The following is a 27,327-nucleotide window of genomic DNA, read 5'->3' as shown; positions in this document are numbered from 1 at the left end:
AGTTCTCAGCCCAGCATGCTCTGGCAAATGCCAGCTTCCATCTGGGCTTATGTCCATGATGCCAGATTAAGAGAAGCTGCTTCCTGAACCCATCACTGCACCCACCTCAGGACAGTAGTGCTTGTGAAGGAGCAGGACAGGCAGGCTATGGTTGAGGTCTTTCACATGGCCCAGCAAAGAAAACAGAACCATCAGGAGTGGAGGTGAGAATCTCCTTGCTGCAGTCACTGTCTCCCTGCAGGGATGGCCTCTCAAAAGCAAGGCAGAAGCACAGAGAGGCACCATGAACCTCTCTTTTCCCTGTGTCTCACCTCCAGTATGTCCAGATGATGGAGCTCTGCCTTCCACTTGTCCTGCCTTGGTCCAAGAGCCCAAACATGAATCCGCCATCACAAAGATAACTATTTTGCCTCCTAACAAATTTCTGGCTATTAGCAATCTTCCCTCTTTGAAATAATTCCCAGGGGTTCTACATCTCTCCTAGGGAGATAATACACCTCCATTATTTGCCCAGACCCACTTCCCAAAAGAAGCTTAGGCAGTGAGCTCAGGTCAATTCCAGGTCTGTGGAAGGCTGCGCTGGCCTTCTCTGCCTTCAGATGTCTCAGTGACAAAGGAGGTTTTCATAACAAGGTAAACACTGCTGCACACAGGCTTTTAAGTTGCACATATATTATATGTGCATACATGTATCAGAATGCTAATGTCTCAGACTTCCTGGGGACATGTCTTTCAGAGGACAGTGACCCATGAAATGCAACTTAAACACTGAAAGGATAGTAATGCAGGGGAAAAAAACCACACCAGGATAGGATTATAGCTGGAAAGGGAGATGGTCATCTTCTAACATGTAAGTGTTTTCATTTGAAAACCAGAAACATTTCAGTGTAATTTTCTACATGTGTTTCTTTTGATTTTCTCTTAAGGGACAAAAGAGATATATCGGGTATTCAGTGCAATTACATCAGTCTGATGACCACTCCAACATTTATCAGCTTTGGGGATCAGAAGCTCCTAGAGATCTGGATACCTCTACCAGTGTTGGGAATATATGGAATGGACCATTACATATTATGGGATGTATTATTACTGCCATTTCAGCCCTATGTCAGGCTCATTATCTGGTGGCAGAGAAAGTTATTTTTTTTTTTAATTTGGGGTGTGTTAAAAAAAGGCTGGTAGGAAATGACAGCCTGGCACTTAATTGTGGTAAGGAAGGAGAACTATTCCACAGCTGCTGCACACAGTGGTTTGCAAAGGCTTCATGACATGCCAAGGATGCAGCACAGTCCTGGCAGCACATCCATTTTGCTACAGCCATTTTTGCAGCTCTTGGGCATGGCTATTAGCATGTGTGCAGCTGCTGGGGCAGTGCTGGTTTGGCCTGTAGGAACGTGCATGCTCAGGCACCGCTCTTTCAGCTACCAACCCCTCCCCAAGAATACAGGCATGAGAGAGGAACAGCAAGTTTCAGCAGTTATGTAGGCAGTTCAGGGGGATATGGAAAAAAAACCCAGGAGCTTATATTCAAAATAATTTTACAAGGGGCAAATAAGCAATGTGACACTAATAGTTACTATTACCAGATAGTAAATGGAACAGCACCCACATATGCAGTTACCTGGACAAATAGGCAATTTACCAGCTCACACCAGTTGAAGTACTGGCTTTTACTCTACCTAAGAGAGGCTTCCAAAGATACTGAGAGTCAATGCAACACTACAGTGTTGCACCTGGAGTTTAAATGAGAGTAGAGTTTACAATTTTTTTGATTGTACAATACCTTTTTTACCTTGAGCCAGGATCACCATGTCTTGAACTTTCTTGTACCTGTTCAGAGACTGCCGAAGCTCTTCTATCTTCCGATCCTAAAATAAAGGACAGCTGTGACTGGGCTTCTTCCTTCAGCAAATAAAAAATAAATACAAATACTAGATATTCTTCAGTTTAACTGGTTGTGAGACTATTAGAAATGGATAGTGCAGATGGTACAAGACCCAGAATTCTGAGAGGTTTTGAAATACCAAAACTTGTAGTTAGCAAAAACTATCATCCAGTTAATCACCAAAATTGTCCCAGCCTTGAAAGTGGATTTCAGCTCTCTTGTTAAGACAAAGGTAGAGTATAATATATTTGCTAGGCACAAAGAAAGCAGTAATCAAAAGAAAGCAGTAATCAAAGGACTGAGGGCTTTGTTGATCAAAAGAAATATCATACAAAATGCACATGCATATGAATGCATGAAACAATACAAGAAAACAATTCATACTTTACATAAAACCCTTTTGGAAACACAGCCTGTGACATCTCATAGGACTTGTATGGAGCTCTTTACATTTTCAGAACACAGTGTGAATTGCAGTTGCACTGAATTGACAAACACAACAAATAAAGGACCTTGGGCATGCAACAGAGCTTGTCAATGTTCAGTTATAGTCCCTTAAAGGAACTGCAGTGATTCTGACTATAGTGAATTGCTGTTTCTTACAAATTCGGCTTTCTAATTCAATTGTGAGAAGTTCATAAATGAAGATATTATTAGAGATTTAACTGAAGAAATAATGACTTTTCTACCTTCTCTTCATTTGCTGCCATTAGAGATTCTACCGCCTTCTTCATTTTCTGTACCTCTATATCTAAAAACACAATACCATTAACTGAGTCAATTAAAGTACGGAAAAAAAGAAAAACAAAACACCTAGAAGCAACTTGGTAATATCTAAAAGTAAATTTACAAACTGGAAGACAAAACACAAGACACTTAAATTGTACTTTTAGATAGAAATATGTAGAAAAAAACCCTCTTTCTTCAAAACCTTTTTTTCCGACATTTTAATCAAAGAAATTATGAAATTCAGGAAAATTAACCACCCACCTCCCAGCCTTAGAAAAATAAAAAAGTCAAGAGTAAAAACTACTGCTTGACTTTAACTATCTCTCTTTCAAATAATAAATAATTGCATAAGAAAGTCCAAAACACAAAATACTACCTTTGGAGTGCAATAAAACACATCCTCATTACAACAGTCAACAAACACCCCAAATGGCATCTCAAAAACCCACTATACAAAGCAATAGGATTAATGGATATGATGAAGAAAGCATTGTGCAGTGATGCTTTATCTTATTTCAGTATGGATGTAGAAATGAGGGCAGTTCAATGAAATGATACAAGTTTTTGCTGTGATGAGCAGTCATGCTAGAATATATATTGTAATTCAGACTTGGAAAAGGTCCCCAATACAGACATCAGTGTGCTGTGCCTCATCTATAATCCTTAATTACAGGGAAGTATAAATACATGGAAATATGTATGTTCTAAGAAGGTTTGATTTTGGAGGGGTTCTGGACTAGAAATTCAGAAAGAGTGAAAATAATCTCAATTTTTTGCTAAAAATCTACCTTGCATAAGTGAAGTAAACTTTAAACTTCATTTCAAACATAGGCAGGTGGCCAAATTCACAGCCAAGAAAACATTTTATCAGGTTTTAACTTCCTAAAACACCCCAGAAAACAAAGTGGGAAGAATATTGTCTTCCTTAATGAAATTCAATAAGAAAAGAAGCCGCCTGGCTGGCTTTGTAGATAAAAGGCATTTAGACACAAGAGGCTAAAACTACAACTGATCCAGTTCCAATGATTTTCACTTAGTTATGCTAACAGAAAATGTGGATTACTGGATTGTGACTTCATTTCAGTGAGAGGCAACTATTTTCTGTGTCTCAAGGAGACCAAATCTTTATCAGTTATTCTTCAGAAAACTTTGTATTTCAAATATAGCATATCCACCCTTGTTCTCAAATTTTACTGTAACTAAGGGTTATAGATGATGCAACCTAACAATGTTTGTTAAAGCAGGTTTGCAAACACATGCAGAAAGCTATTCTGGAAAGCACTTCTGAAATGCAAATGCTTGTGGAAAGACACCAGAAACCTTACTTTTATCTTTGAGCTTCTTTCTACAATTTTCATCTGTGCAGGAAAATCCATTGGATTTGAAATTAGCATGAAGGTTATAGCATTAAATAACTTCTAAGACAATATCAACAGTTAGGGAATCAACTATTCCTCACGTATTGCAGAAGCAAGCAGTTCACTGTTTCAACCTGCAGTCTCCCAGTGCCAACTTCTTGAAGACCCAAAATAGCCTCACTTCTCTCATACACAACTATTTGCATCAAGGATGTATTTTTCAACTGTACATTTTTGATTGTCAGGCCTCAGGAAAGACTTATGCCAATAGATAAATCTTAAGCCAGAACTTTACTGGCAAAAGCCAGCTAAGTGATTATCCATGCATATTTGTTCAGAAAGCACAATTCAGCAGATAACCTGTGCTAGCTGCAAATAGTGTTACACCCATATTTACTCCAAAGTAGAAAAACCATGGTTCAACATGGCTGAAGATCCTCTGCTGAGCTATACTGAAAACTTAACTACTTAAAAAAAACTTAACTACTGTCCTCTGCTGAAAAGCAGAGGACAGTGAGAGTTCAACATACACAGCAGCCCCCAGGAAAAAAAAGCCCCATACAAGTAGTCACAAATGCAATAAAGCCAATTCTTGTTTTTACAACATTTTTTTTTAAAAAAGGAATCATGATTCAATGTAGTCACTTTTAGTGCTCTTCCATAGTCGTTTTTAAAACAGATAATTTTACTAAATAAAATCTGACTTTACACACAATATTTTACTCCTAAGGTCAGGGGAGAAGACTAATTAACCTCACTAATTAACCTGATCTTAAAATCATCAGTAATTATCAGTGAGATATACTCAAAAGTGAAATTGCAGTAGGTGAAAAAAACCTGTGGATAATTTTTGTGAGGCTCTAAGGAAAATTTTCTATTTTTTCTAACAGGTTCCCCAGTCCAAGTTTCTCCCAAATAAGTAGTGATTTTGTTTCTTCTTACGAAGCAAATAAAATAATTACCTGACATGTAAAATTTCTGTGATAATTCAGGCTTAATTCAGATTTTGACTTATCCAGTGCACAAATACAGAATCAGTCCTCAGTTTCAGCTACTTACAGCTGGGTCCACACTGAAGATTTGCAGGCATACATCATGTTTGTTTGCTGTATGGATTTTCCCCTTCCTTAACAGTACAGGATGTAAAAGCAGAGCCCAACACCAATACCCACACAGAAACCTCCCTTTTCACTATAATCTCTGGGCAACTTTGTTGAAATAAGTTTAAGGATCTGTTCACCTATATGAATGGCATCTTTTGAGACACCATGCAAGCCAAGTAAAGCACTAACTAGGGATTATTTAGGCTACTTTAAAGTGGATTAAGAACCTGTTACGATGGTAGGTTCAGCAGTTGTATTGTGAACACCCACGAAATATGTTAAAAGAAGTAAACATGAACACAGAATATAATGGAAATTGAGGATTTTATCTACTATTTCCTGTAAAACCATGCATGGAAACATGACCTCAGATGTGGTGACTGAGGAGGACATGGGAAGAGAACCTCCTTTCTTACCTCTGTCCAGTATTTCGATTCCTTCTCCTTTCAGCTTGCAAACCAATTTTTCTTGCAATCTTTTAACCTCAGTTTCCTTCTGCTCTAGTTTGTCTTTCAAAGCTGCTAGCTCATCCTGTAACAGACACAGATTCACTCAGTGACAGCTTCTACATGCATCCGAGAAACTTCCAAATTTCCCTCCTATAAAGCACAGTGGAGAGAGGTCCTCAGCTGGTGGAAACGACTGAGGGCCCCCTGGCATTTACCCAGGCTGAGGGTACACCCACCAAACTGACTCTGAACATCATGACAAACTGCTGAGTCCATAAGGGGGCAAAACCAGGGGGGACGATGTACCAAAAGTGTTGGTATCACACATAATTGAAAAAAAGATTTTACATCTAAGTTTAAAAAAGAAGGAGGAAAGCAAAAAAAGCAGTTTTGCTGTATGACAGAAACAGTGCAGGTGATGAGGCTGAATGTTAACATTTTTGAACACTTTTTGTAGTATTTACAGGGCGTTTTCTATGTTCAAAGCTGGACAGTTATGGAACTGTGCTTATACCAGGCTGAGGACAATTTCAGAAATAACCACTGCTTCTATGAAAGAAAATTCAATCACGACACCACCAAGCACATAAACACATACTGGAAAGCAGTTCAGACAAAAATGTGGTACTCCTGCCACAGTCTGGGTTTGCTGATCAAGCATTAGGAAAGGAAGCTTAGAGTTGAGATTCATGAAAATAAGACAGATGGTGTTTGGGGGAGTTGGGGTGTATGAGATAAATGCTGTCAAATTTTAACTTAGCTCTAACCATCTGCACTAGCAAGTGACTGGCACGGATCCATGCATTTAACTTTTAAAAATGTGAGTCAAATCCTACCCAGTTTAGTAACATGTTTCTTTGATGTCCGAGGATATCTTGTGCAACAGCATCACCAAGACAGGACCCTCAGTGCAAATGTACACAACACTGAAAATTTAATTTGTTCAGTTTGTAAACAAAACAAAACAAGGCAAGACTCTTAATTTTGGCATTTACATTTTCTAAATGAAATTTTAAGTCCTTAAAGGAATAAACGAAACTAGAATATTGTGGCTTGGGTATATTCCTGAGCCTCCCTCAAAAGATCTGTTGCAATTACAGTGATGTCTGTGATCCAAACTATGGCCCAGACTACAGAATTTCCTGAAATTGGTTCCTGTTTGCTCTAAAGCATCATGAAAAAAATAGGTCAATCTTAAAATTATCAAGAAACCAAAGAAAAATTATCAAGAAACCAAAATTATCAAGAAACGAGCACAGTGGTTGGTCAGTTCAATCCTCCAGTGCTCCAACCTGGTATTGATTTTGATGAACCCATGCTTCTCCAAAACAAGACCATCTCTTAGATGAGAAGCTGCTGTCATACCCATGGGCAACTAGATCTGCATGTGGTGGCTGATGTGTATTTCTTTCCCTGAATTAGAAAGACAGTATGTAAATTTACGTGTGGGAGAGGGAACAGTATAAAAGAATCACTATTTTCTAGCTATTTTTCATTCATGAATAAGTTTTCTCTAAAAAGGAGAGGAGTTCTCTTTCAATAATGGTCATAAGCTACAGAAGAGGCATTTTTCCTTTGGAAAGGGAATGATTTTAACCCCTGTCTAATCCCATTATGCAAAGAACCTATGCAAAGTTCACAGAACTAAAATCCTCTCCCATCCAATATAAAAGCTGTTTACAGGGGGTATCTGCATAGAGAGTTTTCCACACCTAATGGGAAAGGGCACACTGCATATCCACACACAGCAATGGATGAAGAACAGAGCATGACAGCACGATGCACAACAGACTGTCACACGGTGGAACATGAAGGATTCAAAACAGGCCCAAATGATACCCAGAAACTACTACACCTTTAGCATCTGGCTTTTTTGCTCCATCCGCTGCTTTTCATACTGCATCTGACCCACTTTGATTTTCATACTAGAAAGTTTGGCCATTAAAGACTGGTAACAGAGACAGAGGAGTGAGAGAAAACTAAAGACAGAAAAGAGACAAGGCTAAATGGCAAAGAGAAGTTATACACTTACAGAAACAGGTCACTAGAATTACTTAGGTGAATGCCTTCTCTTCAGAAGTGGTTGATTTTTAGTACATTGAGGAAAAAAAGAATGCTCAGCTTTGGTCTCACCTATGGCACACACCTTATATATTGCAGCTAGTGTTGCTTCACACATACTTGAAACAAATGTTTAAACAAGTAATAAATTTACTGTTAGCAGACAGCTGCATGGTAATTTATCCTTCACAAAAAACAATGCCCAGATCTAAAAAAAACATGCACGAAATTTGGAAATAACCCTGTTCTTAAGTAACCACCCTGAAAGCCCTGGGCCTGAGCATGCTCAGGATTTTGCAGGGTGCGGGAAAGGACTGGGGAAAAGAGAGTGAACTTTTATAAAGTCTGACTTACACCCCTCTCTGCTGCTTCCCCTCAGCCTCACTTACTTTGGTAGTTTTCAGTTTTTTCTCATACTGGAGTCTTTCATTGTCCATTTCTCCGACTCTTAACCGCAATTCATTTATTTCCTGGATCAAATCCTGAGTGAGGGGAAAAACAAGACCAGAAACAACGAAGAAATTCCGTGAACAAAACAGAACTATTGGTAGGACTGTAAAAACATGGCAGCAATAAAAGGCACTCCCCACATGGAAAACATGCCACCCAAATTCATAGCTAATTCAAGCAATTCAGAACTTCCTAGCTATCCAAGGACTGTATTTCTCTCTTTCTGCATTACTGCACTCAATGCAAGAGGATAGAGGACAAAGAGAGACATAAATTGAGGCTGTGTTCTCTGTGCTGAAGGCCAAGAAAACTTCTTGCTTGTATGGCTGCTCAGCCACTGAGATGTCCACCACTACAAGTGGGTAATGGAAAACCAAAACAGATGTCCTTCAATATGACCCTGTCCCTCCCATCCCAGGCTTGCAAGCCATCTCCTGAATTTCCAAAATATCATCTGATTACCCTGCAAATCCATGTTTCTGCCACTCAGACAAGGTCCTCTGACTGAGAGCTGAATGGAAGAGCCATCACTGATTTCTACAAGCATAAAGGCATATGTGGTTAAGCATCAATGATGCCACTACACCTGAGCCTTGCAAATTCAGCCTGATTGGGAAGAAACTCAGAACCACCACCAATTCACATCTGGGCTCTTCAGGAGAATGTCTTGGGTTCCTGGGCATCCTCATGAAGAGACTAACCATGCTGGGAGGTCAAGCCTGAGTGCCATCAGCTCTACAGCAACCTTGATGCAGTGGTCAAATGAAGTCTGGCTGCCCCAGCAAGATGCAAGCCTCTCTTTGTCCAAACCTTATTTTCTATATCAGGAAATCGGGAAAATGATCTTTCCACTCAGAAGGAAAACATCTTGCCAGAAAACTGTGACTTGTGCACCACTCAAAAATGTCCAGCAAGCTTTTGCCTCATGTATGGTCCCTCATTGACCTTTAGTTTATGTATGGACACCAGATCAGTGTTACATTTGTGTTAAAAGAGAAAAAGAAAATGAAAAACCCCAAACATTTCTAAACAGCTACTGTAATGCTGTATCACCAGGGAACACTTGAAAAGAGGAGATAAGACCTTTGTGCACCCTAGAAAATATAAGAGAACCTAAACTGCAGCATAATGGCTTTTAAATGACAAAGGAGAAGGTATGGTACTCAGGTTTGCTGGTCTTCTACATAGCAAGGCAAATCCTATCTGTGCCAAGCAATGTTGTGCATTGAGCTAACTACTGTAATTTTTTTCAGAGCTAACTGTATAATTAATAGATTTATAATTTATAAATTAACAAGGCAGCAGCTGATATTTAGAGGGTATTCATGGGTCCCTAGTAATACCTGCCTTCCAGCCCCACACCACATTTTCAGAGCTTACGAGCCCCTGATTATTATATTGTGCTTAATGAATCTTATGGCAAGAGAGCATTATCTATATTTCTTTAGCAAGATCCAATCTCCATTACTAGAACAACAAGGAAAATGAAAACCTAGGACACTTTTATGCTATTAATAATTACTACTGCCAATCTATGACTTTCTGATTTGGGTACACCTGCAATTCCTCATTGAATATACAATATGTATGACCTTTACAAAGCACAACACTCTTTTAAGTATAAATGTACATGGATGTCAGATTGAAATACTACATTAATTGAGCTGTTTCTTGACACCTGCTGCTGCAGAGTTCCCTGACTGAATGCTGCAGAGTTCCCTGACTGAATTGGATGAATCAGCAGCAAAACAGTGACCCACATGGTGGCCAGTGTATGGCACCTGCTTTGCTTGCATTTAATATATCCTCTTTGGGGACCTATAAATCGGTTGAACACTTGCCCCAGGCATAATGCATGTTCCTGTGTTAAAATCCTACCAAACAGGAAAGAACCATGAAACAGCCCTCTCCTGATCCAGAGTCAAGTCCCATGCAAACACCCAACAGCTGTTCCTTGCATGGATGAAGCCAGTGGAGTGGGACATACAGACTCCTATTTCCCAAGGCCTTTTCCTTCCCTGTTTGTGTTTCTTGCTCTCTTCATAGCAGGGCCATAGAGGCACAAAACCCCAATAACTTTAGGCTTTGGGTCAAAGGCTTCCTTACTGGCACTGGAAACACGAACTACGTTTGTTGTTTTGCTCCACTCAGAAATTCATCTGCATAAAGGACACTGCTGGTGTTTGAATTACGAAGAATTCCCAATGAGTGAGCCAGCCTACCCTCTGGCTGCTGCTTCAAAGACCATGTCTGGTTATGGACTCCTCCCTAAATAAACTCCCTTGTATGATATTTTCTTAAATAAACTCATCCCTACTCAGACCACCTGTGCTCCTTAAGGAAAATAATACTGGTGTCAGCTGAGCAAGTGGAAAGACTGGAATGATTTAAAGAGCAGAGCAATTATAAATCTCTATTAAGTATACAATTAGCTTTGAAAAAGCTGTGTATTTGTAAACATCTAGACAGTAAAGTCCTAGAGCACAAAGGGGAAAAAAAAAGCATGCAGGTCTACTGAAATACCTGTTAAGAGAAAGAATCACGAGTACGAGAAACCTACCAAGCTGGAATGGGAACTTGCAATGTCAGACATAAAAAAAACCTGGACAATATGAAAGATTTAATCTGAATGGTAATAATGTAGGAGACAGTGTCTCCACAAAAGCTGTTTTAGGGTGTCAATGTTTGCTGTTTGTTTTTATTTTTTTTCTTTCCTCTAAATAAAACCAGAAGAAATAATCATAGTTTTTCTTTTCTAGTTTGACTATGATTTTTTCCCTTCAGTTTTGGACACTGCATGTAAATGCCGTAATATGTTTTATGGTAGAATATTTTAAATATTCACTTAACTAACGAGCTCTGCTGAAATGATTTATAATCTACTACTTTAAACAGGAACATAATTAGATCAATATTAAATAAAAGACTGTGTACTTCTGAATACGTACTGCCTAAAAAATACCAGTTTGAGATTTTGTATGGCTGAGACCCTTACAAATGTTTAGACATTTATTTTTCCACTAAAGAAAATTAAAATTAAGACGTTATCCTTTCCGTGTCTGAACCTAAGTCTTCCTACTATAAAGTGTTCAAACAAAGATGAAACAACATAATAATTTCTATCACGTTAAACTACATCATTGTGATTTTCAAAGGTTGGAAGGAACATTTTAGTAACAGATCATTACTTCTGGCATAAATATTCAGCATGTAAATCTATATAGCCCCTAACTAGAGTAATTACCTTTTAAACATATTTTAGGTTATTTTTATCAAATACACAAAGTGTATTTCAAGGTTTTTAAAAGAGAAGGGTCTTCTGAGCTGCCATGCAGACGAGCATCTTTCACAGAGCCTACAAAGTTGCACTGCATGTTGTGGCCCCCACACTAAAAGAAGTTTTCTGGAATTAGAGGCAGGTTTCATGCCCACGTTCTTGAAAAGCTGAGTTGTGCTATTAAATTATGGAGAAACTGCAGCTAAAGGAGTAAACTAAGGAAGGGGAACTACAGGAAAGCTCAGTGAAACACAGTCAATAAAAATAAGGATAGAAGGAGAAGGAGCAAGTCACTCATAGCCCAATAACTTCTGCTACTTGTTTTGGAAAGTACAAGAAACCACAGGGTGCTTACAAATGGAGATGCAGGGGAATCCGGTTCTGACAGCACCTGCTCACTGCAGTCATTTGAACCAAAACTTGTCTCTCCAAAGCCATTTACTGCTGATGTCAAATAATTTATCTGTTATTTGGGCTGCCTGTCATAGGTGTCACTATACAGGTGAAGAGATATTTATTGTATGCTGTTACTCATGAAAAAGCTAAGCACTGTGTGGGCACAGACACCTCATGGGAGCTGTGAAAGCAGGCAGCTCTGAAACACACCTCCTGTGGACACAGAAGACCTTCAACAATCCCTTCACCTTTTCCCCTTCCAATTTTTCCTGCACTGCCATGCACACTACTTACCTAGACTTGAAAATCAGCTGCTTTTAAGGCAATGGTGTGATCCTTCATGTAATACCTGGTATCAAATTAAAGGAAAATCTAATGGGAAGGAACATGAATCCATCCTGTAGCTGGCAACACCCAGATGTGCTACATTGCAAGGAATGAACACTGCCATAACTATGTAAATGATGACTGCCTTTCAAATCTGAACATGATTTAAGTCATTCATTTTCAACCTATAGACTTCTTTGGATCTGTGGTTTCCTTCAGGCAGGCCCAAAGAAAGTAATTTAAAAGCAAGCCTGACTTTTGCTCTTATGCTTGCAATACAAGTGAGGAATGACACCTCACTGGAAAACAAGTCGGAAACTGAGAAAGAGTTGATAAACCACTGACTGAGGTAGAAAGGGCAAATTTTGTCTCCAGTGATGACATTATGGCCTCTGTCCTTCTAGGAAATGAATGACATCTGAAACATCCACAATATGAGCAGCTAACATTTCATCTCAGTTATGAACCCAGATATGGAAATTTTGTTCTTCCTAGTTAGACTCCAATGATTTGAGATACGTGGTATATCACCCTGGCAGCAAAGCTTGGCCTGATTCTTGGGAGCTTCCTGGAAAAAATGGGTTTGCTCACCTGCTTTGAGGCTTGAGCAAGGTTTATCTACAAGATCTGTGGTGCACAGAGGGCAAATGCCTCAGGAAAGCACTGCCTCAGGGATGGCAGCTCCACCTGGCACTGCTGTGCTTGAAAGCAGGCTGAGAAAAGTAAGTGCTGGCCTCTCAGTCCTGGCTTCAAAATGCCCTCCCAGTGAGTCACCTCATTCTCTCTGTTACTGAACCCAAAAGTTATGTCTTTTACTCTGCTTCAGTTTTGCACATGCATGCTTTTTGTACTTGCTCAAGTGTTTGCCCTAGACATGCCTCACTGAGATGATGACAGTTTCAAGTTGGGACAGGAGAGTGCAATATGTTCATTATTTTATTTAAACCAGTCTGAAATGCCATCCCTCCTGAGATCTGATGGCAAGAATCAAAACCTGGTTTTGGAAATCTTTCTCTGTAAAAGCAGAGTTTACCAAAGAGGACACTTTTTATTTTAAGAGATACATATTTTAACCTTAAAGATGAGGTTCCTTCCTGCCTGAAAAATAAAAATAAATCCAGGAAATGTTGAGGCAATGTGAAGCCACACACAGCTTTTACAATTTATTCAGTTAGCTTTTACTCACCTCTGTGTCTCTGAATCTGTCCTCATAGTCCAATCTGTCCTTCTCTACGGATGTAAGCTTTAGCTTCAGAGTGGAAATCTCTGCCATAAGATCCAGCTTCTGAGTTTCAAGGGTTGTTCTGCTTAAAAGCTCCTGATTCAAGATAAAAAGGAAGAGACCAGAATTATTCATCCAAGGGGAAGAAATCAGTAATTTCTTTCTATGGATAAAATGGAGAAAAACATCATCCTCTTTCTAGCACTATCTGAAGCCCTGGGACACAGCTATTACCCATACAACACACTCCAGGCACCTAGGATGAATGTGAGATCACAGGGGCACCATCAGGGGTTGGCTGCCAAGATGAGAAAAAAAGCTTGTCTGTCATCACAGTTCCTCTGGGAAGCAAGGAGCTTTGAGTGGAATCCACCCATCCTGCCAGAGGCTTTAATCCATGTCTCTTTGAAGTTCAGTGAGGAAAGGCTCAAAGAAGAGCAGAACTGGATTCCTACAGTGTAAAGCAGCACTGACATTACTAAGTACAAAGACTTTAAAGCAAATATGGTAGAAAATTATCGCTTAGTTCAGAGACATCAAGGGGTGCAACACCCTGAAGTGCCCTGTTCTCACCAAACCAAAATGCACTTTGTTAAGTCAGAATGAAGACAGACAGCAAGACAGACATGGGGCTGTGAAATACCTGCTGCAGCATCTCTTCTGTGGCATTCAGCTTCTCCCTGTGCTCCTCTAGACAGAACTCCAGATCTCGAATCTTTTCTCCTTGGGCCTCCACCTGGTCTGTAAGCACACTTACCTGCACAGAGGAGAAAAAAGGATGCACATTTAGCACCTTGCCCCCACGCTACATGTGTCACCTGAATAACTGTATGTGAGTAACAGTGCTGGGTGGGCCAATGATTAAAAGGGACTGTGGAAGGAGGAGAAGGAGCAGAGGGGGCTGTAGTGAACACATGTGGCAAGGCCCACAGGAGGTGAGGGAAAGTTCTCTCCTCATGCTTACAGGAATTTCAGCCAAAGTTCTGTCAGACACATGGCAATACTGCATCTCCTCTCCTGATGTGCCCTGGGATTTTTTTACATGGGGTGGCTGCTGCATTTTACAGCCAACAGTTCTGCCTTTGTTGGCAGAATACATTAACTAAAACCCACTGGCTCCTGCCTTAACAACCAAACAGTTAAACCTCACTGCATAATTTATACTCATTTCTAGGTAATTGGACACAGTGTACCAAAGCATACAGCTCCTTTTCAGAGCCATAAAAGCAAAGGAGGCTAAAACACACAGACTGAGGCTAGGCAAGACCAAGCCAAACACCTTTGAGACTGCAGACAAGTCCCATTTTGCCTTTTCTGAATTAAAATTTGTGTTTTAAACAGGCTCTTTCGAGGAAAGCTGTGATACAGCTGGGAACAAGGACAAGCTGCCTAGAGCAGCACTGGGCATTGTCACAGCCCCTAGGCCAGGTCCAAATCAGGGGACAGAAGGATGTCTGTGCAGACCAAGGTGTGCCACGTAGTTCCAACTCTGACAACAAGAGTAAACCACCTGGCAAGAGCACCCAGGACTGACCCAGTCCAGCCCAGAAACAGGTCAGCAGGACCTCTGAGGAACTGCTTGTCTCCTCCCACCTGCTGGCCAGTTCTGCAGTTTTGTCATCTTTCGTGGGGACAGGACATCTATGACCTGATGCAGACAGTGTCTTTATGGTCATGGAAGACAGTGATCTCAAGGATGCACATGAATGTAAGAAAGTGGTTGCTCTGCAGACTTGCTCAAATAACAAGATTCAAAAGGAGATCAGATACACAGAAAGGCCTTTAGATTTTTCCCTACAATCTAAATTCACATGTATCCTTAATCTGGGTCTAACTCTGAGGTATTAATCAAAGACAACACAACTGCAAATAAATCCTCACAAGTTTTATCCCATACTATCAAAAAGTCCTATGAACACAAGATGAGAAAAAATAATTCAGGTGATTACTCACTTGCAGAACAAGAGATTCCTTATCATTTTCCAGACGAGCCAGCCTTTCTTGATACACATCTCCATTCCCAGATATGTGTCCATTACTCTAGAAAAGATAGTAAATATTGTGTAGTCAGCTGCCACACCATAAGCATCATTCAATGTTATCAATACACTTAAGAAGTATGTTTGGTTTAAATATTCTCCAGCCCCCAAAGGGTTACAATCCAACAGACTGTCAACAAAGGATACACAACCACCATTCAGGATAAGAATTGTTCAGGGCCTTAAAGATGAGAAAGGAAGAACCTTCTGGTGACCCAGTTCTGCAAAATTCACTTACTGTGCATTCAGCAATTCGTTAACAAAATTTGTGCTCAATGAGATACCACACTAAGCCATACTTGCAAAGAGACAAATACCCTGAGACATTCAGCAAGTGAAAAAAAACACAGTATACAGTCTACAAAATGTGCATTATGCTTCTTGCAAGTCAAACAATTTTTTTCTAAAACACACAGTAAAAGACATCCTTTTACATCAGTCACATTTTCACTGGGCATGGGTGAATGTCTGCACTTTAAACGCATCTCTTTGTAAAGCTGCCTGAGGCTAAAGAGTAACAAGAATACATGTTAATGCTCTCAGAGAGTTCAGAGGAATCAGCAACTTTTGAGAAGGATTTTACTTTATCCATATTCAAAGCTGTCTCAAAGCACTCTGTGATGGACGCCACAATCTGATCTCAGCTCAGAAAAGAGATTCTTGTTCCCATCATTGCATAAATCCCTGGGAGAAGTCTGAGAAGCTGCACTGCTATCCAGCACACTCAGTGGAGGAGATTCCTACCCACCTTGAGGGGCCTTAATTTCCTTCTGAGTATGTGATGAAAAGAAAATGGGTGACTGGACCTCCTGCTCTGGTGAGTCTGCAGCACATCTCTGCCTTGAGAGGCCACCACCACTTAGAAGCTGCAAGCCTGGGGCTCCTGCTTTGAATCTCCCTTTATGTGAAGCTCATCTTTTCTGATTGCAGAGAATGCCTCGGGAAACCTGCTGGCTAAAACTCCTTTTCTAAGTTACAGGTCTGACCTTGGGTGGCAGGAGAAACCGTCTCATTTGAAACTGAATAAAACTCCCACCAGCACCACTTCTTAAATCAGCGTTCAGTGTGCTCCAAGCACACCTGCAGAACTTTAACCAGATGACCATAATATCTCCCCTTAAATCACTACAGCTACAGCACTCTAGGAAAGGATGGTCTCCAGTTAAGTTTGCCCTATTTTTCTCCTGACCTCTACCAGAATTTAGCCCATGCTAATGGATTTCCATTCAAGGTCAGTGAGAACTTCTGTTTCCTAGCACTTTAATTTAGGTGAAAGACATCAAAGAGCTTCCAAAAAAACTTATCTGCTCAACTAGCAGATTATACTTTAAATTTTGTAACTTCATCTGTAAGTGAAATACAGAGGTTTCTGCATACTTTTCCTATTCTCACTTTTTCATTTAAATTCCTCCAGTACTTACTCAGCCACCATAAGAGCAGCATCTGTATTTTGTAATATGCAACATATCTATCAATCCAGCATATGTGTTTGATGCAGAGAAGTGACATTCATCCCTCATTACAAACAAGGAGCTAAGACACCCTTCCATCCTGCCAGAGCTAACATGGAAGTCCCTTGTCAAGACACAGACTCCCCTGCCACCCAACAACATCAGTGCCCTAACCACTGACCCTCCTGATATCTTTAGTCAGTGAAACCAGACACAAAGTAACTAAAACCAAAAGCTACATGAAGAAAATATGGGGAGACAAGTATGGGTTTCACACTACGATGAAAATGTCTTTATGATGCTGTGAAAACCAACAAGGTGTCAAAGCAGAATGTTAGTCACTGTGCACAGCATCTTGCTAAGACACCTTTGTTGCTAAACTCCATCACATTCTCAAAAAAAAAAAAAAAAAAAAAAAAAAAGTCCTGTTTTACTCAGCACATCTTACTTGGCTTTAAATAGGAGCATTTAGAGAGTGAGAGTTCAGGCTGCATATTGCCATAGGAAAGAGGGAAGAGGTGACTGGAAGCCCAAACAGAACTGGAATAAGTGCTTTTGTCCCACAAAATCAAATACAAAGACATCATTGGTAGCTGTTGCCAGAAATATTTTGTGAAATCTGAATTAAGACAAACCTCCTCTAGTACACTGAAAACAGAAAACCTTGTTTAGAATGCAACAGCAGTTAGGTTTTTTGCCTGAAATATTGTAACTTCTGCACAATACCTGGGACTAACTTTTCATTTTAGACATGAAAAGGAAAGAAAGTCACTGACATCAGTTTCAGTGGGGAAAAAGATTAAAGTTGAAGAAAGGATGCCATAAAAAGGCCATGGCAACTCTTTCACAGAACAGCAGCACCAGCACCTCCTACAGTGATGCAGAGATCAGGGGCCTGCAGGCAACAGCCATGTGATGCCTTCCCGAATCCCTCCTCTATGCTGTCTTCAAAGGTAAAAAGCTGATACCTAGCATGATTTTCTTCCCAGAGAGATGAGGAGGGTGGAGAAGAAACACATGAAAGGAAGGACAGGGTAATGATGGCAGTGGGCTGTACTGAAGAGAAAGGGAGAGGGAAGAAGCCTGAATTCTGGATACGGGAAAATAGTGCATCAGGAGATGGGTGGAAGGAGTCCCAGCAGTGAAGAACAGGCTTGCAGAGAGGTCTGAAAGCTGCCAGGGGGCCTGGTGTGTGAAAACCTGGCTAAACAACACTTGGTGTGTTCTTCAGGAGGTGTTTCTCTCCACCTGGGGACCTGCAGCCTCCCCTGGGACTGAGCCTTACTCACCCTACAGAGCAATGGCTCTGTTTAGGAAAACAAAACACACACACACACACAAAAAAACACACCAAAAAACAAAAACCTCAAACAATCAACCAAAACAAACAAAAAATACAGTCAATACAGGATTAACATTGTTTACTAGCTCTGTAAGAAAAGCTTAGCTTTGCCATTTTCCAAAGAAGGTCCTTTTTCATCAGCAACTTAAAATCTATCTTCAATTAAGCAGTTAGACTTTGCATGTGTTTTCCACTTAGAGATTAACTGCAAAACACTGTATGGGACGAGAATGCAGATTTACCAAAACTGAACTTAATCCTAAAAACAAAAGAATGGTTGTCACAATGCCACTAAGGCTTTGCTGAAGTTTGAGGTTAATCATTGATTTAAAATGCTTTATAAGATCAGACCCCATGCACTTGAAAAAACAGCAAGATCATTCCATGGCTGATCTGTTAAACACATGTGTAAGCTTTGTCTGCAATCATGTAAGTGTAAAAATTCACACTGCTCTGGAGGGAATTATTCCTGTAATAAGTAGATGCATCACCAAACTTTCACAGCTTGCCTGCCCTCAGTTTTTAATTCCTTTTCCCTGGAAGTGAGTTAGCATTCCAAACCACAAGAAAGTTTCTAATAGCTGCTGCTGGAAACCTAGTAAGAAAATAAATAAACAAACAAATAAATAAATAAATGCATTTCCTCTCACTTGCTGAATTACTCTTTCAAAAATAAAGCAAATTTTTAGCCTACTACAGTTGGTACCCTCATTTCCTTACATTTTCTCTTCTGCTTTTGATACAAAATAAGCAGTGCAAATCACACTGTTCTTGCTGTAGATGCAATCTGATTTGTATAGAAGGAGCTGCCACTCCACAGCATTATTTTCTTGTATGGCAGATTGCACTGACTGGTTTGACCACCACAGTCCAGTCAACAGTTGGGCAAGTGAGCTGTCCCTGACATCTCTTTCCTGACCATCTGGAGTTAAATTAGAGCTCATCAACATGCTTACTTTGTTCAGATCATTATAATACACATTACCCACGCTTAGTTAAGCACAGCTACTGCTGTTCTACTTGTTCACTCAGTTTTAGAGAGTGTCTTGCAAGGGGGACTCCTCCACCCTAAAGTACCTCAACACCACTTGTTATGTGTGTCATGGGCAGAGCATCCAGATTCTCCAAGAGATCTTCACCACCATTTCCTCTGTGATAAAACTGTGACAGCTTTGCCCTCTTTAAGTATCAGTTCTGTCTCAAGTTCATTCTGCTCCTATCTCTCTGAACACAATCCATACCAGTGTTCAACCAGTTTGTGTGGGAGCCCACTGCTGCTCTCCCAAACCGGCATCTCCTGCATTTCACGCCTCCCTACTCATTGCTCCGAGTATTTGCAGCCTGCTCCACATGCTCGGGCAGCAGGCAGGCAGACATGCTGCTAAGCTTCTCCTAAAGTTTACAGATTAGTTCTTCCTTACAGAATGAGGAGGAGAAGGAAAACCCACACAACACACACACATTATATATTTTGAAGGCTTCACTACAGTAAAAGTGAATTCTGAAAGTAAACCAGCTTAAGACAGACCTTCACTCTGAGGAGTTTACCTGCAACATTTTCTAGATACAAATAACACGGTTGTTGAACGGGGAAGATGCAACCATTTCAAAATATTCAGTTTCTTCAGCAGCAGCTCAGCTTGTGTCTGATAAAAGAGGAAGATGAAACCCTTATCCCCTACCAGCCTTGCCCAGCTATGGCTTGTCACTCGGAGAATTGCAGGACCCAGAACAAACACGGATAGCCTTACCTTATTTAGCCACACGCAGTGTCCGTGAATGTCCCAGCTATACTCCATGCTTGTCATGACTATCTTCATGCAGTTAAGGACAGGAGCGACTGTGGCAGGCAGCCGAGGCTGAGAGATGCAGCCCCAGCACCGCAGGCGCCAGGCGCTGTCACGGCTCCTCTGAACCCAGACGGAGAGGTTAAGCTACGGGCAGGTTTCCTCGCCTACCCATGGGCAAGGACGGAGGCAAATGTGGCAGCGGAGCGGGAGATGTGGGAAGCAGAGCCGTGAAGCAGCAGCAGCAGCGCTCCTCAGGCGGAGCGAGCAGCTCCACCGAGGAATTAACACATCAAAGCCCGGGCAGATCAGCCCTTCTTGCAATCTGGATCCCAACACGCAGAAGCCAGGAAGCGAGGAGGAGGAGGATGCAGGCAGAAGGGCACGGAGCTGTGTAAACCTCAGCGGGGGTAAGGGCAGCCCGGTGCAAATGGGCATCAACACCCCCGCCGAACAGCGCAGCCCCCTCCCCCTGCCCCCTCCCAGCCCTGCGGAAAGCGACCAACCCGAAAACACACGAGAGTGATCCCAATCGCTTTAGCTGACTACGAGGAAAACAGGAGGGAATTCTGCTTTCTCGATGGGCTAGTACTAATCATAAAAGGTGAAAGAACACACGCAATTTACTTGTAGGTGCCAAGAAAAAGGAAAAAGTTGACTCAACTATCCCAGGTCTGACGAGTGGCTTGTCTCAAGCTTATGTCATACTTAAGGATGACATAAAATGCAATAGTAACAACCAATCTCTGTCCTCAAGTTTCAATGTATGTTTCAGTTTCAGTATGTTCCAAGCATAACAAAACCTGAGTTTTTTTGACCAAAACCCAGCTCCAGGATTCCTGTGGTCATCTAAAACCCCACAACTTTTATTATTAAAAAGAAACATTTACAGCTATCATTTACAGAAATCTCAAAAAAAACCACAACCAAACAAAACAAAAAAACCAAAGCTCTACCTCAGAAAACTCTACCTCAGAACTCTACCTCTACCTCAGAGCAGAAGAGAAATGGAGAAATAGAAGTTGAGTTTTTTAACTCGGACTGATACATTTTGGGTTGGGAATAGCGACTTTTCATGGCTCTACCCTATGCTCTAGTGTGGGACCACTAGGATTTTCCTTACTGCCAATTAACTCATCCGTGATGCATGAAGATGCCATGCCAAGATGTGCTTTAAATGAGCCTGTATTATCTTCAAGTGTTAAAAACACACCAGTCTGGATGATCACCTTTAGCAAGAAGCAGGGTCCTGTGTTTCAAGAACTTTGAGAGGTAGATCTCTCACAGACAAAAAGTATTGCTGGGAGGCTGTTCATGATGACAGACTGTAATAGTACCACAAAGATCCTTTCATATTGCAGCTTGAGGAGGGATCTCAAATGGGTGTTCAGTGGTAAACGCCTATGTGCCAGACATTACCATAGGACCTTTCAATAGCTAAACTCAACATAAGCAGAAGCTGAGTCAAATGAATGCACTGTACACCCACACTGAGACAATCAAACAACAAACTTCGGTTTGAAGTCAAGATTTTTCCATGATTAAGAAATAAGAAATTATTTCTAGCTAGCCAAACCGCTTCTTCCACTTGGGAATCACCCTGTTGTCCAAATAGGCCAACATACCTCTGTAAGATTATAAGCTAAGTTTATCCAGCCAGGAAAAATTCTCTCTGAAATCTAATATCCCCTTATATTAATTCTCATTGCTCCCAGCCACTTTCTGGACGAACCAGCTTGCTGAAAAAGTGCCAAAATCTGTGGCTGGTCTGTGAGATGACAGATCTGCTGTTCACAGCACCAATACTCTGGATTGCACAAGCCACTACGAGTACCACAACTCAAATTAACTGTAATTTTCAGATGAGCTTAAGATGTTCTTTGATAAACCTTTGGAGGCAATGAATATTGTTTTGCTTTAATACTCTTATAATCAGCTTCAGAAATTCACTTCTGAACTGAAAAAAACCCAAAAAACAATGTATATATTCCAATTCAAAGTCACTCTCAAAGCTAAAATTGCACTTGCTGGAAATTTTAAAGAATTATCATACCTCCTTATTTCTACTAGTGTGTCCTTCAAAAGGAAAAACACACACTACAAGACCTGTATACACAAGTTCAGATCAGAAGCTTGAGGAAGCTGACTCTGAGGTGTGGGAAGGAACTGTCCACCCACTTCTATCTATCTTTCACCCTCCTTTTTAACAAGGCACAGTAAGTTTCTTCTTTTTTTTTTTGTTTCTTTCTGGTAAGGGTGTTGCATAAGATGTATTTTTAAAAAAAACAGAGAGAAAAACCCCCAAACCAACCAATCAAAAAAAAAAAACCAAACCAAAATACCAAACCAAAAAACCCCAACAAAAAAACCAAAAAACCCAAGCAAACAACAACAAAAACCACCAAAACACTGCCAAGAAAAATAATAACCAGAAAGAAGACTGTCTCTTGTTTGTTTCAAATGAGAGGAAATTGGAGCAACATTCATGACTGGGAGCAAGTTTTCTGAGAATTACTCTTCAACAGATGAACCTATCAACTTCCAACTGGACACAACAAGGCTGCCTTGGTCTTGCAAAAGTTTCATTTTAATATGGTCTTGTTAATGGTGATGATGTAACAGATCATTCCCATGCTGTCTATATCAAGCCAGAAGTTCCATTTTCACAGAGTACATAATATGTTTTATTAAAGTACACATCAGAATATATTAAACTTTCCTGTAGATCAGAAGGAATCTTGAAAAAAAACTCCAAAACTTTGGAACAGTTATGTATTTCAGGTCTAGTCCACAGTGAAAGTCCACAGTTGCAACATTTCTGAGCTCACAAAAGGCCTCGCTCACTCCCTTTCCAGACTTGGAACCATTTTCCTCTTTTGGAATTTCACCCAGGACATTCACCTGCCCTCCATTTGCCCACGGAGACGCGAGCAGGTTTTTCAGCGAGACGGGGATTTGGTTTGAGTTGTGAACAGACAACTAGAATGGCTATGTTTTAGTTAAACAGGCTTATTTCTGCAGCACTGATCTGCATTTTGCAACTTCTCTGAAGTCCCATGGGGCCCATTCGATGGCTGTTTTTGGAAGAGCTCTGCCAGATGTCCGGGCACTGTACAAGCTCTCCGGTGTCACGTGGCCATCTGGCACACACCGGTTTAAAAAATCAGCATGAGGGGTTTTAACTCTTTGGCCCCTTCTGAGTGCTTTCATAGACTTCTCTAACACACCAAGAGGAGCAGAAAGGAAGCAGTCAGTAAGCAGCAGGAACAGGACACAGGAAAAATTGAATGCTTCGCCCCATTTTCAGAAGTGAGCAACTTTGGGAGGCTGCTGTCAGGCTCTTTTCCTAGGGCACCAGTGGTTTCCCTGCAGAGGCCAGGAGAGGATTTTTCTCTTGTGACACACTGTTTGGCAACAGCAAACACGTATTTTTGTTTTTCTCATGAGACATGAGAGACTTGCAGCACTGGATGAGACGTCTCACACCAGTTCTAGCAGTTTTGAGTAGTCTGGTTGGTGGAATGGGTTGTTGGAAGCAACTTCATATGTGGAAGACTAAGGGGATTTTAAACCAAGGAAATGTCTCTACTCCTTTGGTAAGGATAAACATAATTGCTGAAAGCCCTCCTGCAAATTATCTGGGCACTGCACCTAACACCCTCCTGCTCAGACAGGAATGAGCTACACCTGCAAACACGATGCCCATACTACAGCAGAAACCATAATGTTCAGTCTTTACTCTTAGGGGTTTTAAGGATGCCAGGCAGTACATGTTTGAGGCTGAATGAGGAGAAGCATAGATGAAATAGCTATTTTCTGCAATCTTTGGTACACAGAACCTTTGCACATTTTTTACAGTGCTTGGGAGGCACTAGAATTGCACAACCGAGCCCTTCCAGATTCAGCCCACAGCTGCAATGGAAACCATAAGTGTCTCATTGCCATGCAGTGACCAACATCACACAGGTCTGAAGGACCTTGTTCCAGATCCTAACAGCCAGGCATCCCTAAATCACACATTTGCTGCCACAAGGGGCAATGACTGTCTTTCACATCATTAATTTCAACAGACACTACAGCCTCTGGCTATGCTGCTGGGTCCCTTTACTCCAGAATAGCATGTGGTGGATCAGCACCGTTAAGCACAGAGTACTGATGTCTACACACACCATGGGGAGAAGTCAGTTTTCCAAGGCTGTTTTTTTAGCACATGGAGATTTATTTTTTTATTTATAAAAGGCCATACTTGCATGAAACCTGTTACACCCCCCAACTTGTGCAGCACACAAATCACAGACTAGTTACAGCGATGTTCACTGCTGTATGTTACAGAGGAAGGAAACGCTGACGTTGGCAGGAACTCTGCACGTTTTAAAGATCTGACTCAAATGTCACTCCTGTCTCCTCCTCCTGTTCTCGGTGCTGGCTGCAATGGTCTGACAGTGGGGGTGAGATCCAGATCCCATTGGAGACAGTGAGAAAGCTCCCTCATGCTTCATTAAGTTTCAGGCATCCTCAAAGGAGCAGTTCAAAGCAAAGGAAAAAAAAAAAAAAAAAAAAAAAAAAAAAAAAGTTCTCCTCCCCTCAAACCATTCCAGAAGGGCTACATCAGTGATCCCAGTCATATTTGCCCAGGTCCCCATCTCTTCCCTCATGCCACCAAATGGCAGCCCAGGTCCCCCGGTGCCCATGGCGGCCCCATGCCTGGCAGCCCCTCCTCAGCCACGGGCTGGGCAAACACAGCCCTGCACCCATCCTGCTGGGCTGCGGCATCGCCTGCTGCTGCTGAGCACCAAAATAAACGCAGGACTCAAAATAAACATTCTGCTTTTGCAAGAGGAGCCATGGGTCCTGGGTGACTGAGCTCTTTGCGAGGGAGGGTGATGCCTCGCCCAGGAAGGCGATGTCTGCTTCCCATCCTGACAGCAGCAATGTGCTGGGTGTGTCTCTGGTTAATGGTCAGGGAGAACCAAAAGGCAGAGAACCAAACTGCTCTCTGTTACACCTTCCCTCCACCCCCCTCAACCTCCCAGGTGAAGATAAAAAAGGGGAATAAGGCAGAGAGACTTCAAGGCTGGAAATCAGATCTAGAACACGCTTAATAGAGCAAGGAAAGGGATAGTGACAAGTAGGAAAGTAATAAAAAAATATACAAATATATATGGGTGCGTATGTATACAAAACTCAATGGTAGCTGGTACCCAGCGGTCCTCTGTGGCAAAGCTGACACAAACAAAAGGGTCAGGACTCTTCTCAACAAAAGATGGAATTAAATTCTACAGAGCATACAGTCAGCTGAAGACAGCCAGAAGCATCCTTCCAAGATGTCCACCAGAAGAGAGAAACAGATCCAAGGACCCCACTTTCCCAAAAATGGAAGAGAACACTGAGGTCATCCAACACTTCTCTGTTTTGCCCCCTTGGGGTCCCAAGTAATGCCTTCTGTCCATCTTGGGCATCAGAGGTCATCACATCAATGCCATAAATTTAGTTTCTGTCTGCTCAAAACACAACAGGGTACAACACAGCCACCACTGCAGCCTGTCCTGCCTCAGACCCAGCCTTCATGAGACCTGGCACCCCCACTTCAGCATTGAAGTGTTACCTTGGCCAACACCAAGGGTGTTGTAACACAGATAAGAAAACATTTGCAGAAGGGTGTACCCACTGCTACTGTAGTTGTTACTGCTACAGGGTGACTTAAACCCTGAAGCATGGCCTCTAGAAATAAGTTCTGACTTCCGCTGCTGATGCTTCCCAAATCCTGAGCACAACCACACCACCACAATGCAAACCCTGCCACAAACCATGAGCACAAGAACCCCTGATTGTTCCTGCTAGGAAGTCACCAGTCACAGAGTACCTGGAGGCAAAACGAGTGGGTCCCTTGAAAATTACACTATGTAATTCACCTGATAAGCACAAAATTCTATTTCCTAGGTCTTCAGGCTGCCTCCATTTAAGCAATATGTAGAGCTGTTTTTTTTACATTGACAGCTAGAGAAAGAACAGTCTCATCAGGTAAAATTTTGGTGTATTTTTAAGGCAAGGGTGAAAAAACCCGGAAGATTCACAAACACAGAGAAGAAAAATTTAGTTTGGTTTCCATGTTAAAGGGAGGCTGAGTTCATACTACCGACTTCTGTTATAAGCCAGGCAAGGAAGCCCAGTAACAACATCACAGGTCTCTGTAGAAAGTATGCTGCCAAAAATGCTTTTTAGCAAAAAGTTCCTATTGAAAACAGCTTTTTTTTCTTCCCATGACTTAAGAGTCATTCTCATAAAAATGTCTTACCCAAACCTCTGGGATGAAACTCCTGATTACTGAAAATGTTCTGCTCCACAAAATGAGGCATGGTGGTACATCAGAAAACCCACTGCACAAGGTATTTGAGCAACAGCTTTTCCAAGGCTTCACAGCAACACCTCCAAACCCAAAATGCCTTCTTCCCTTTGGTTCTTTGAAACCTGCTCAAACACTTCTAAGTGCCCCGCATAAAACACAGCCCTGCTGTCTGAGACAGTCCAGTTAACACACAGAACAAGCTTTTTATGTTTGAAGCAAGGTGAGACCGTACCATTTGACTTTGGAGCCATTCGATCAGAGTCTCTGCTGTTGAGTCTGGGATCTGGCAGCGCAGCCCCTCTCTCTCATCTGCTTCCATCATCTCCAGCAAGCCCCGCAAGTCCTCCACCAGATGCAGTGCTCGCAGGCTCCCCATGAAGGGGGAGGTGGGGGACTGGCAGTCAAAGATGCCATTGGAATACTCCAGTGCCTTTGAACCTGGAGGGAGCAAAATCACACGGGGTCAAGCACAAGGTAAGCAGGTCAGACACAAGGCAAGGTTGAGAAATGCCAGGCTCTGCTGGCTCCCAGAGGGCATTTATCTAAACCAAACTCACTGCTGGTGCTGGATTATGCCCGTGCCATGAGGCAGTTTCACTGAGTCAAAGAATCATCTTGGTTGGAAAAAAACTTGAAGAACATAAAGTCCAACTGTTAACCCAGCACTGCCAAGTCCACCACTAAACTATGTCCCATCTACATCTGCTAAATTCCTCCAGCGATGGTGACTTTACCACACCCCTGGGCAGCCTATTCCTGTTTCTGAAATACCTTTCAGTGAAGAGTTTTTCCCTAATATCTAATCTAAACTTTCCCTGGCACAACTCAGGGCCATTTCCTCTCGTTCTATCACTTGGTACTTGGGAGAAGAGATGGACCCCCACCTCACTACAACCTCCTTTCAGTTAGTTGTAGAGAGCAATAAGGTCTCCTCTCAGCCTCCTTTTCTCCAGACCAAGCAACGCCAGTTCTCTCAGCTGCTCCTTATAAGGCTTGTGCTCCACACCCTTCACCAGCCTTTTTGTCCTTCTTTGGACAAACTCCAGAACCTCACTGTCTTTCCTGTACTGAGGGGCAATTTGGAGAAGGGCAGACCCTTGTGGGC

General features: G+C 41.7%; 1 protein-coding gene across 14 annotated transcripts in view; it reads right to left on the bottom strand.

Moving 5' to 3' along the window:
* PPFIBP1 (PPFIA binding protein 1) overlaps positions 1-27,327 on the bottom strand; it is a 113,243-nt gene that overhangs the window by 22,277 nt on the left and 63,639 nt on the right. For 3 of the 14 annotated variants that reach the window (XM_071733220.1, XM_071733219.1, XM_071733221.1), the window contains exons 4-13: positions 26,455-26,660; positions 15,211-15,297; positions 13,901-14,014; positions 13,222-13,353; positions 7,975-8,067; positions 7,380-7,472; positions 5,492-5,606; positions 3,940-3,972; positions 2,575-2,636; positions 1,784-1,868 (exon numbers count right to left, since the gene is read on the bottom strand). In XM_071733220.1, coding sequence (XP_071589321.1) covers positions 1,784-1,868; positions 2,575-2,636; positions 3,940-3,972; positions 5,492-5,606; positions 7,380-7,472; positions 7,975-8,067; positions 13,222-13,353; positions 13,901-14,014; positions 15,211-15,297; positions 26,455-26,660 — 1,020 coding nt within the window. Of the gene's footprint in view, positions 1-1,783; positions 1,869-2,574; positions 2,637-3,939; positions 3,973-5,491; positions 5,607-7,379; positions 7,473-7,974; positions 8,068-13,221; positions 13,354-13,900; positions 14,015-15,210; positions 15,298-19,840; positions 20,120-26,454; positions 26,661-27,327 lie in introns of those variants that run through there. The other 11 variants (XM_071733227.1, XM_071733225.1, XM_071733226.1 and 8 more) reach the window with 7 other exon arrangements.

This window comes from Heliangelus exortis, chromosome 1 (genome assembly GCF_036169615.1).
Source record: "Heliangelus exortis chromosome 1, bHelExo1.hap1, whole genome shotgun sequence".
NCBI classification, from domain to species: Eukaryota; Metazoa; Chordata; class Aves; order Apodiformes; family Trochilidae; genus Heliangelus; species Heliangelus exortis.
Note: the sequence above shows the minus strand (reverse complement) of the source record. Positions and strands in the feature narration are given on the sequence as shown.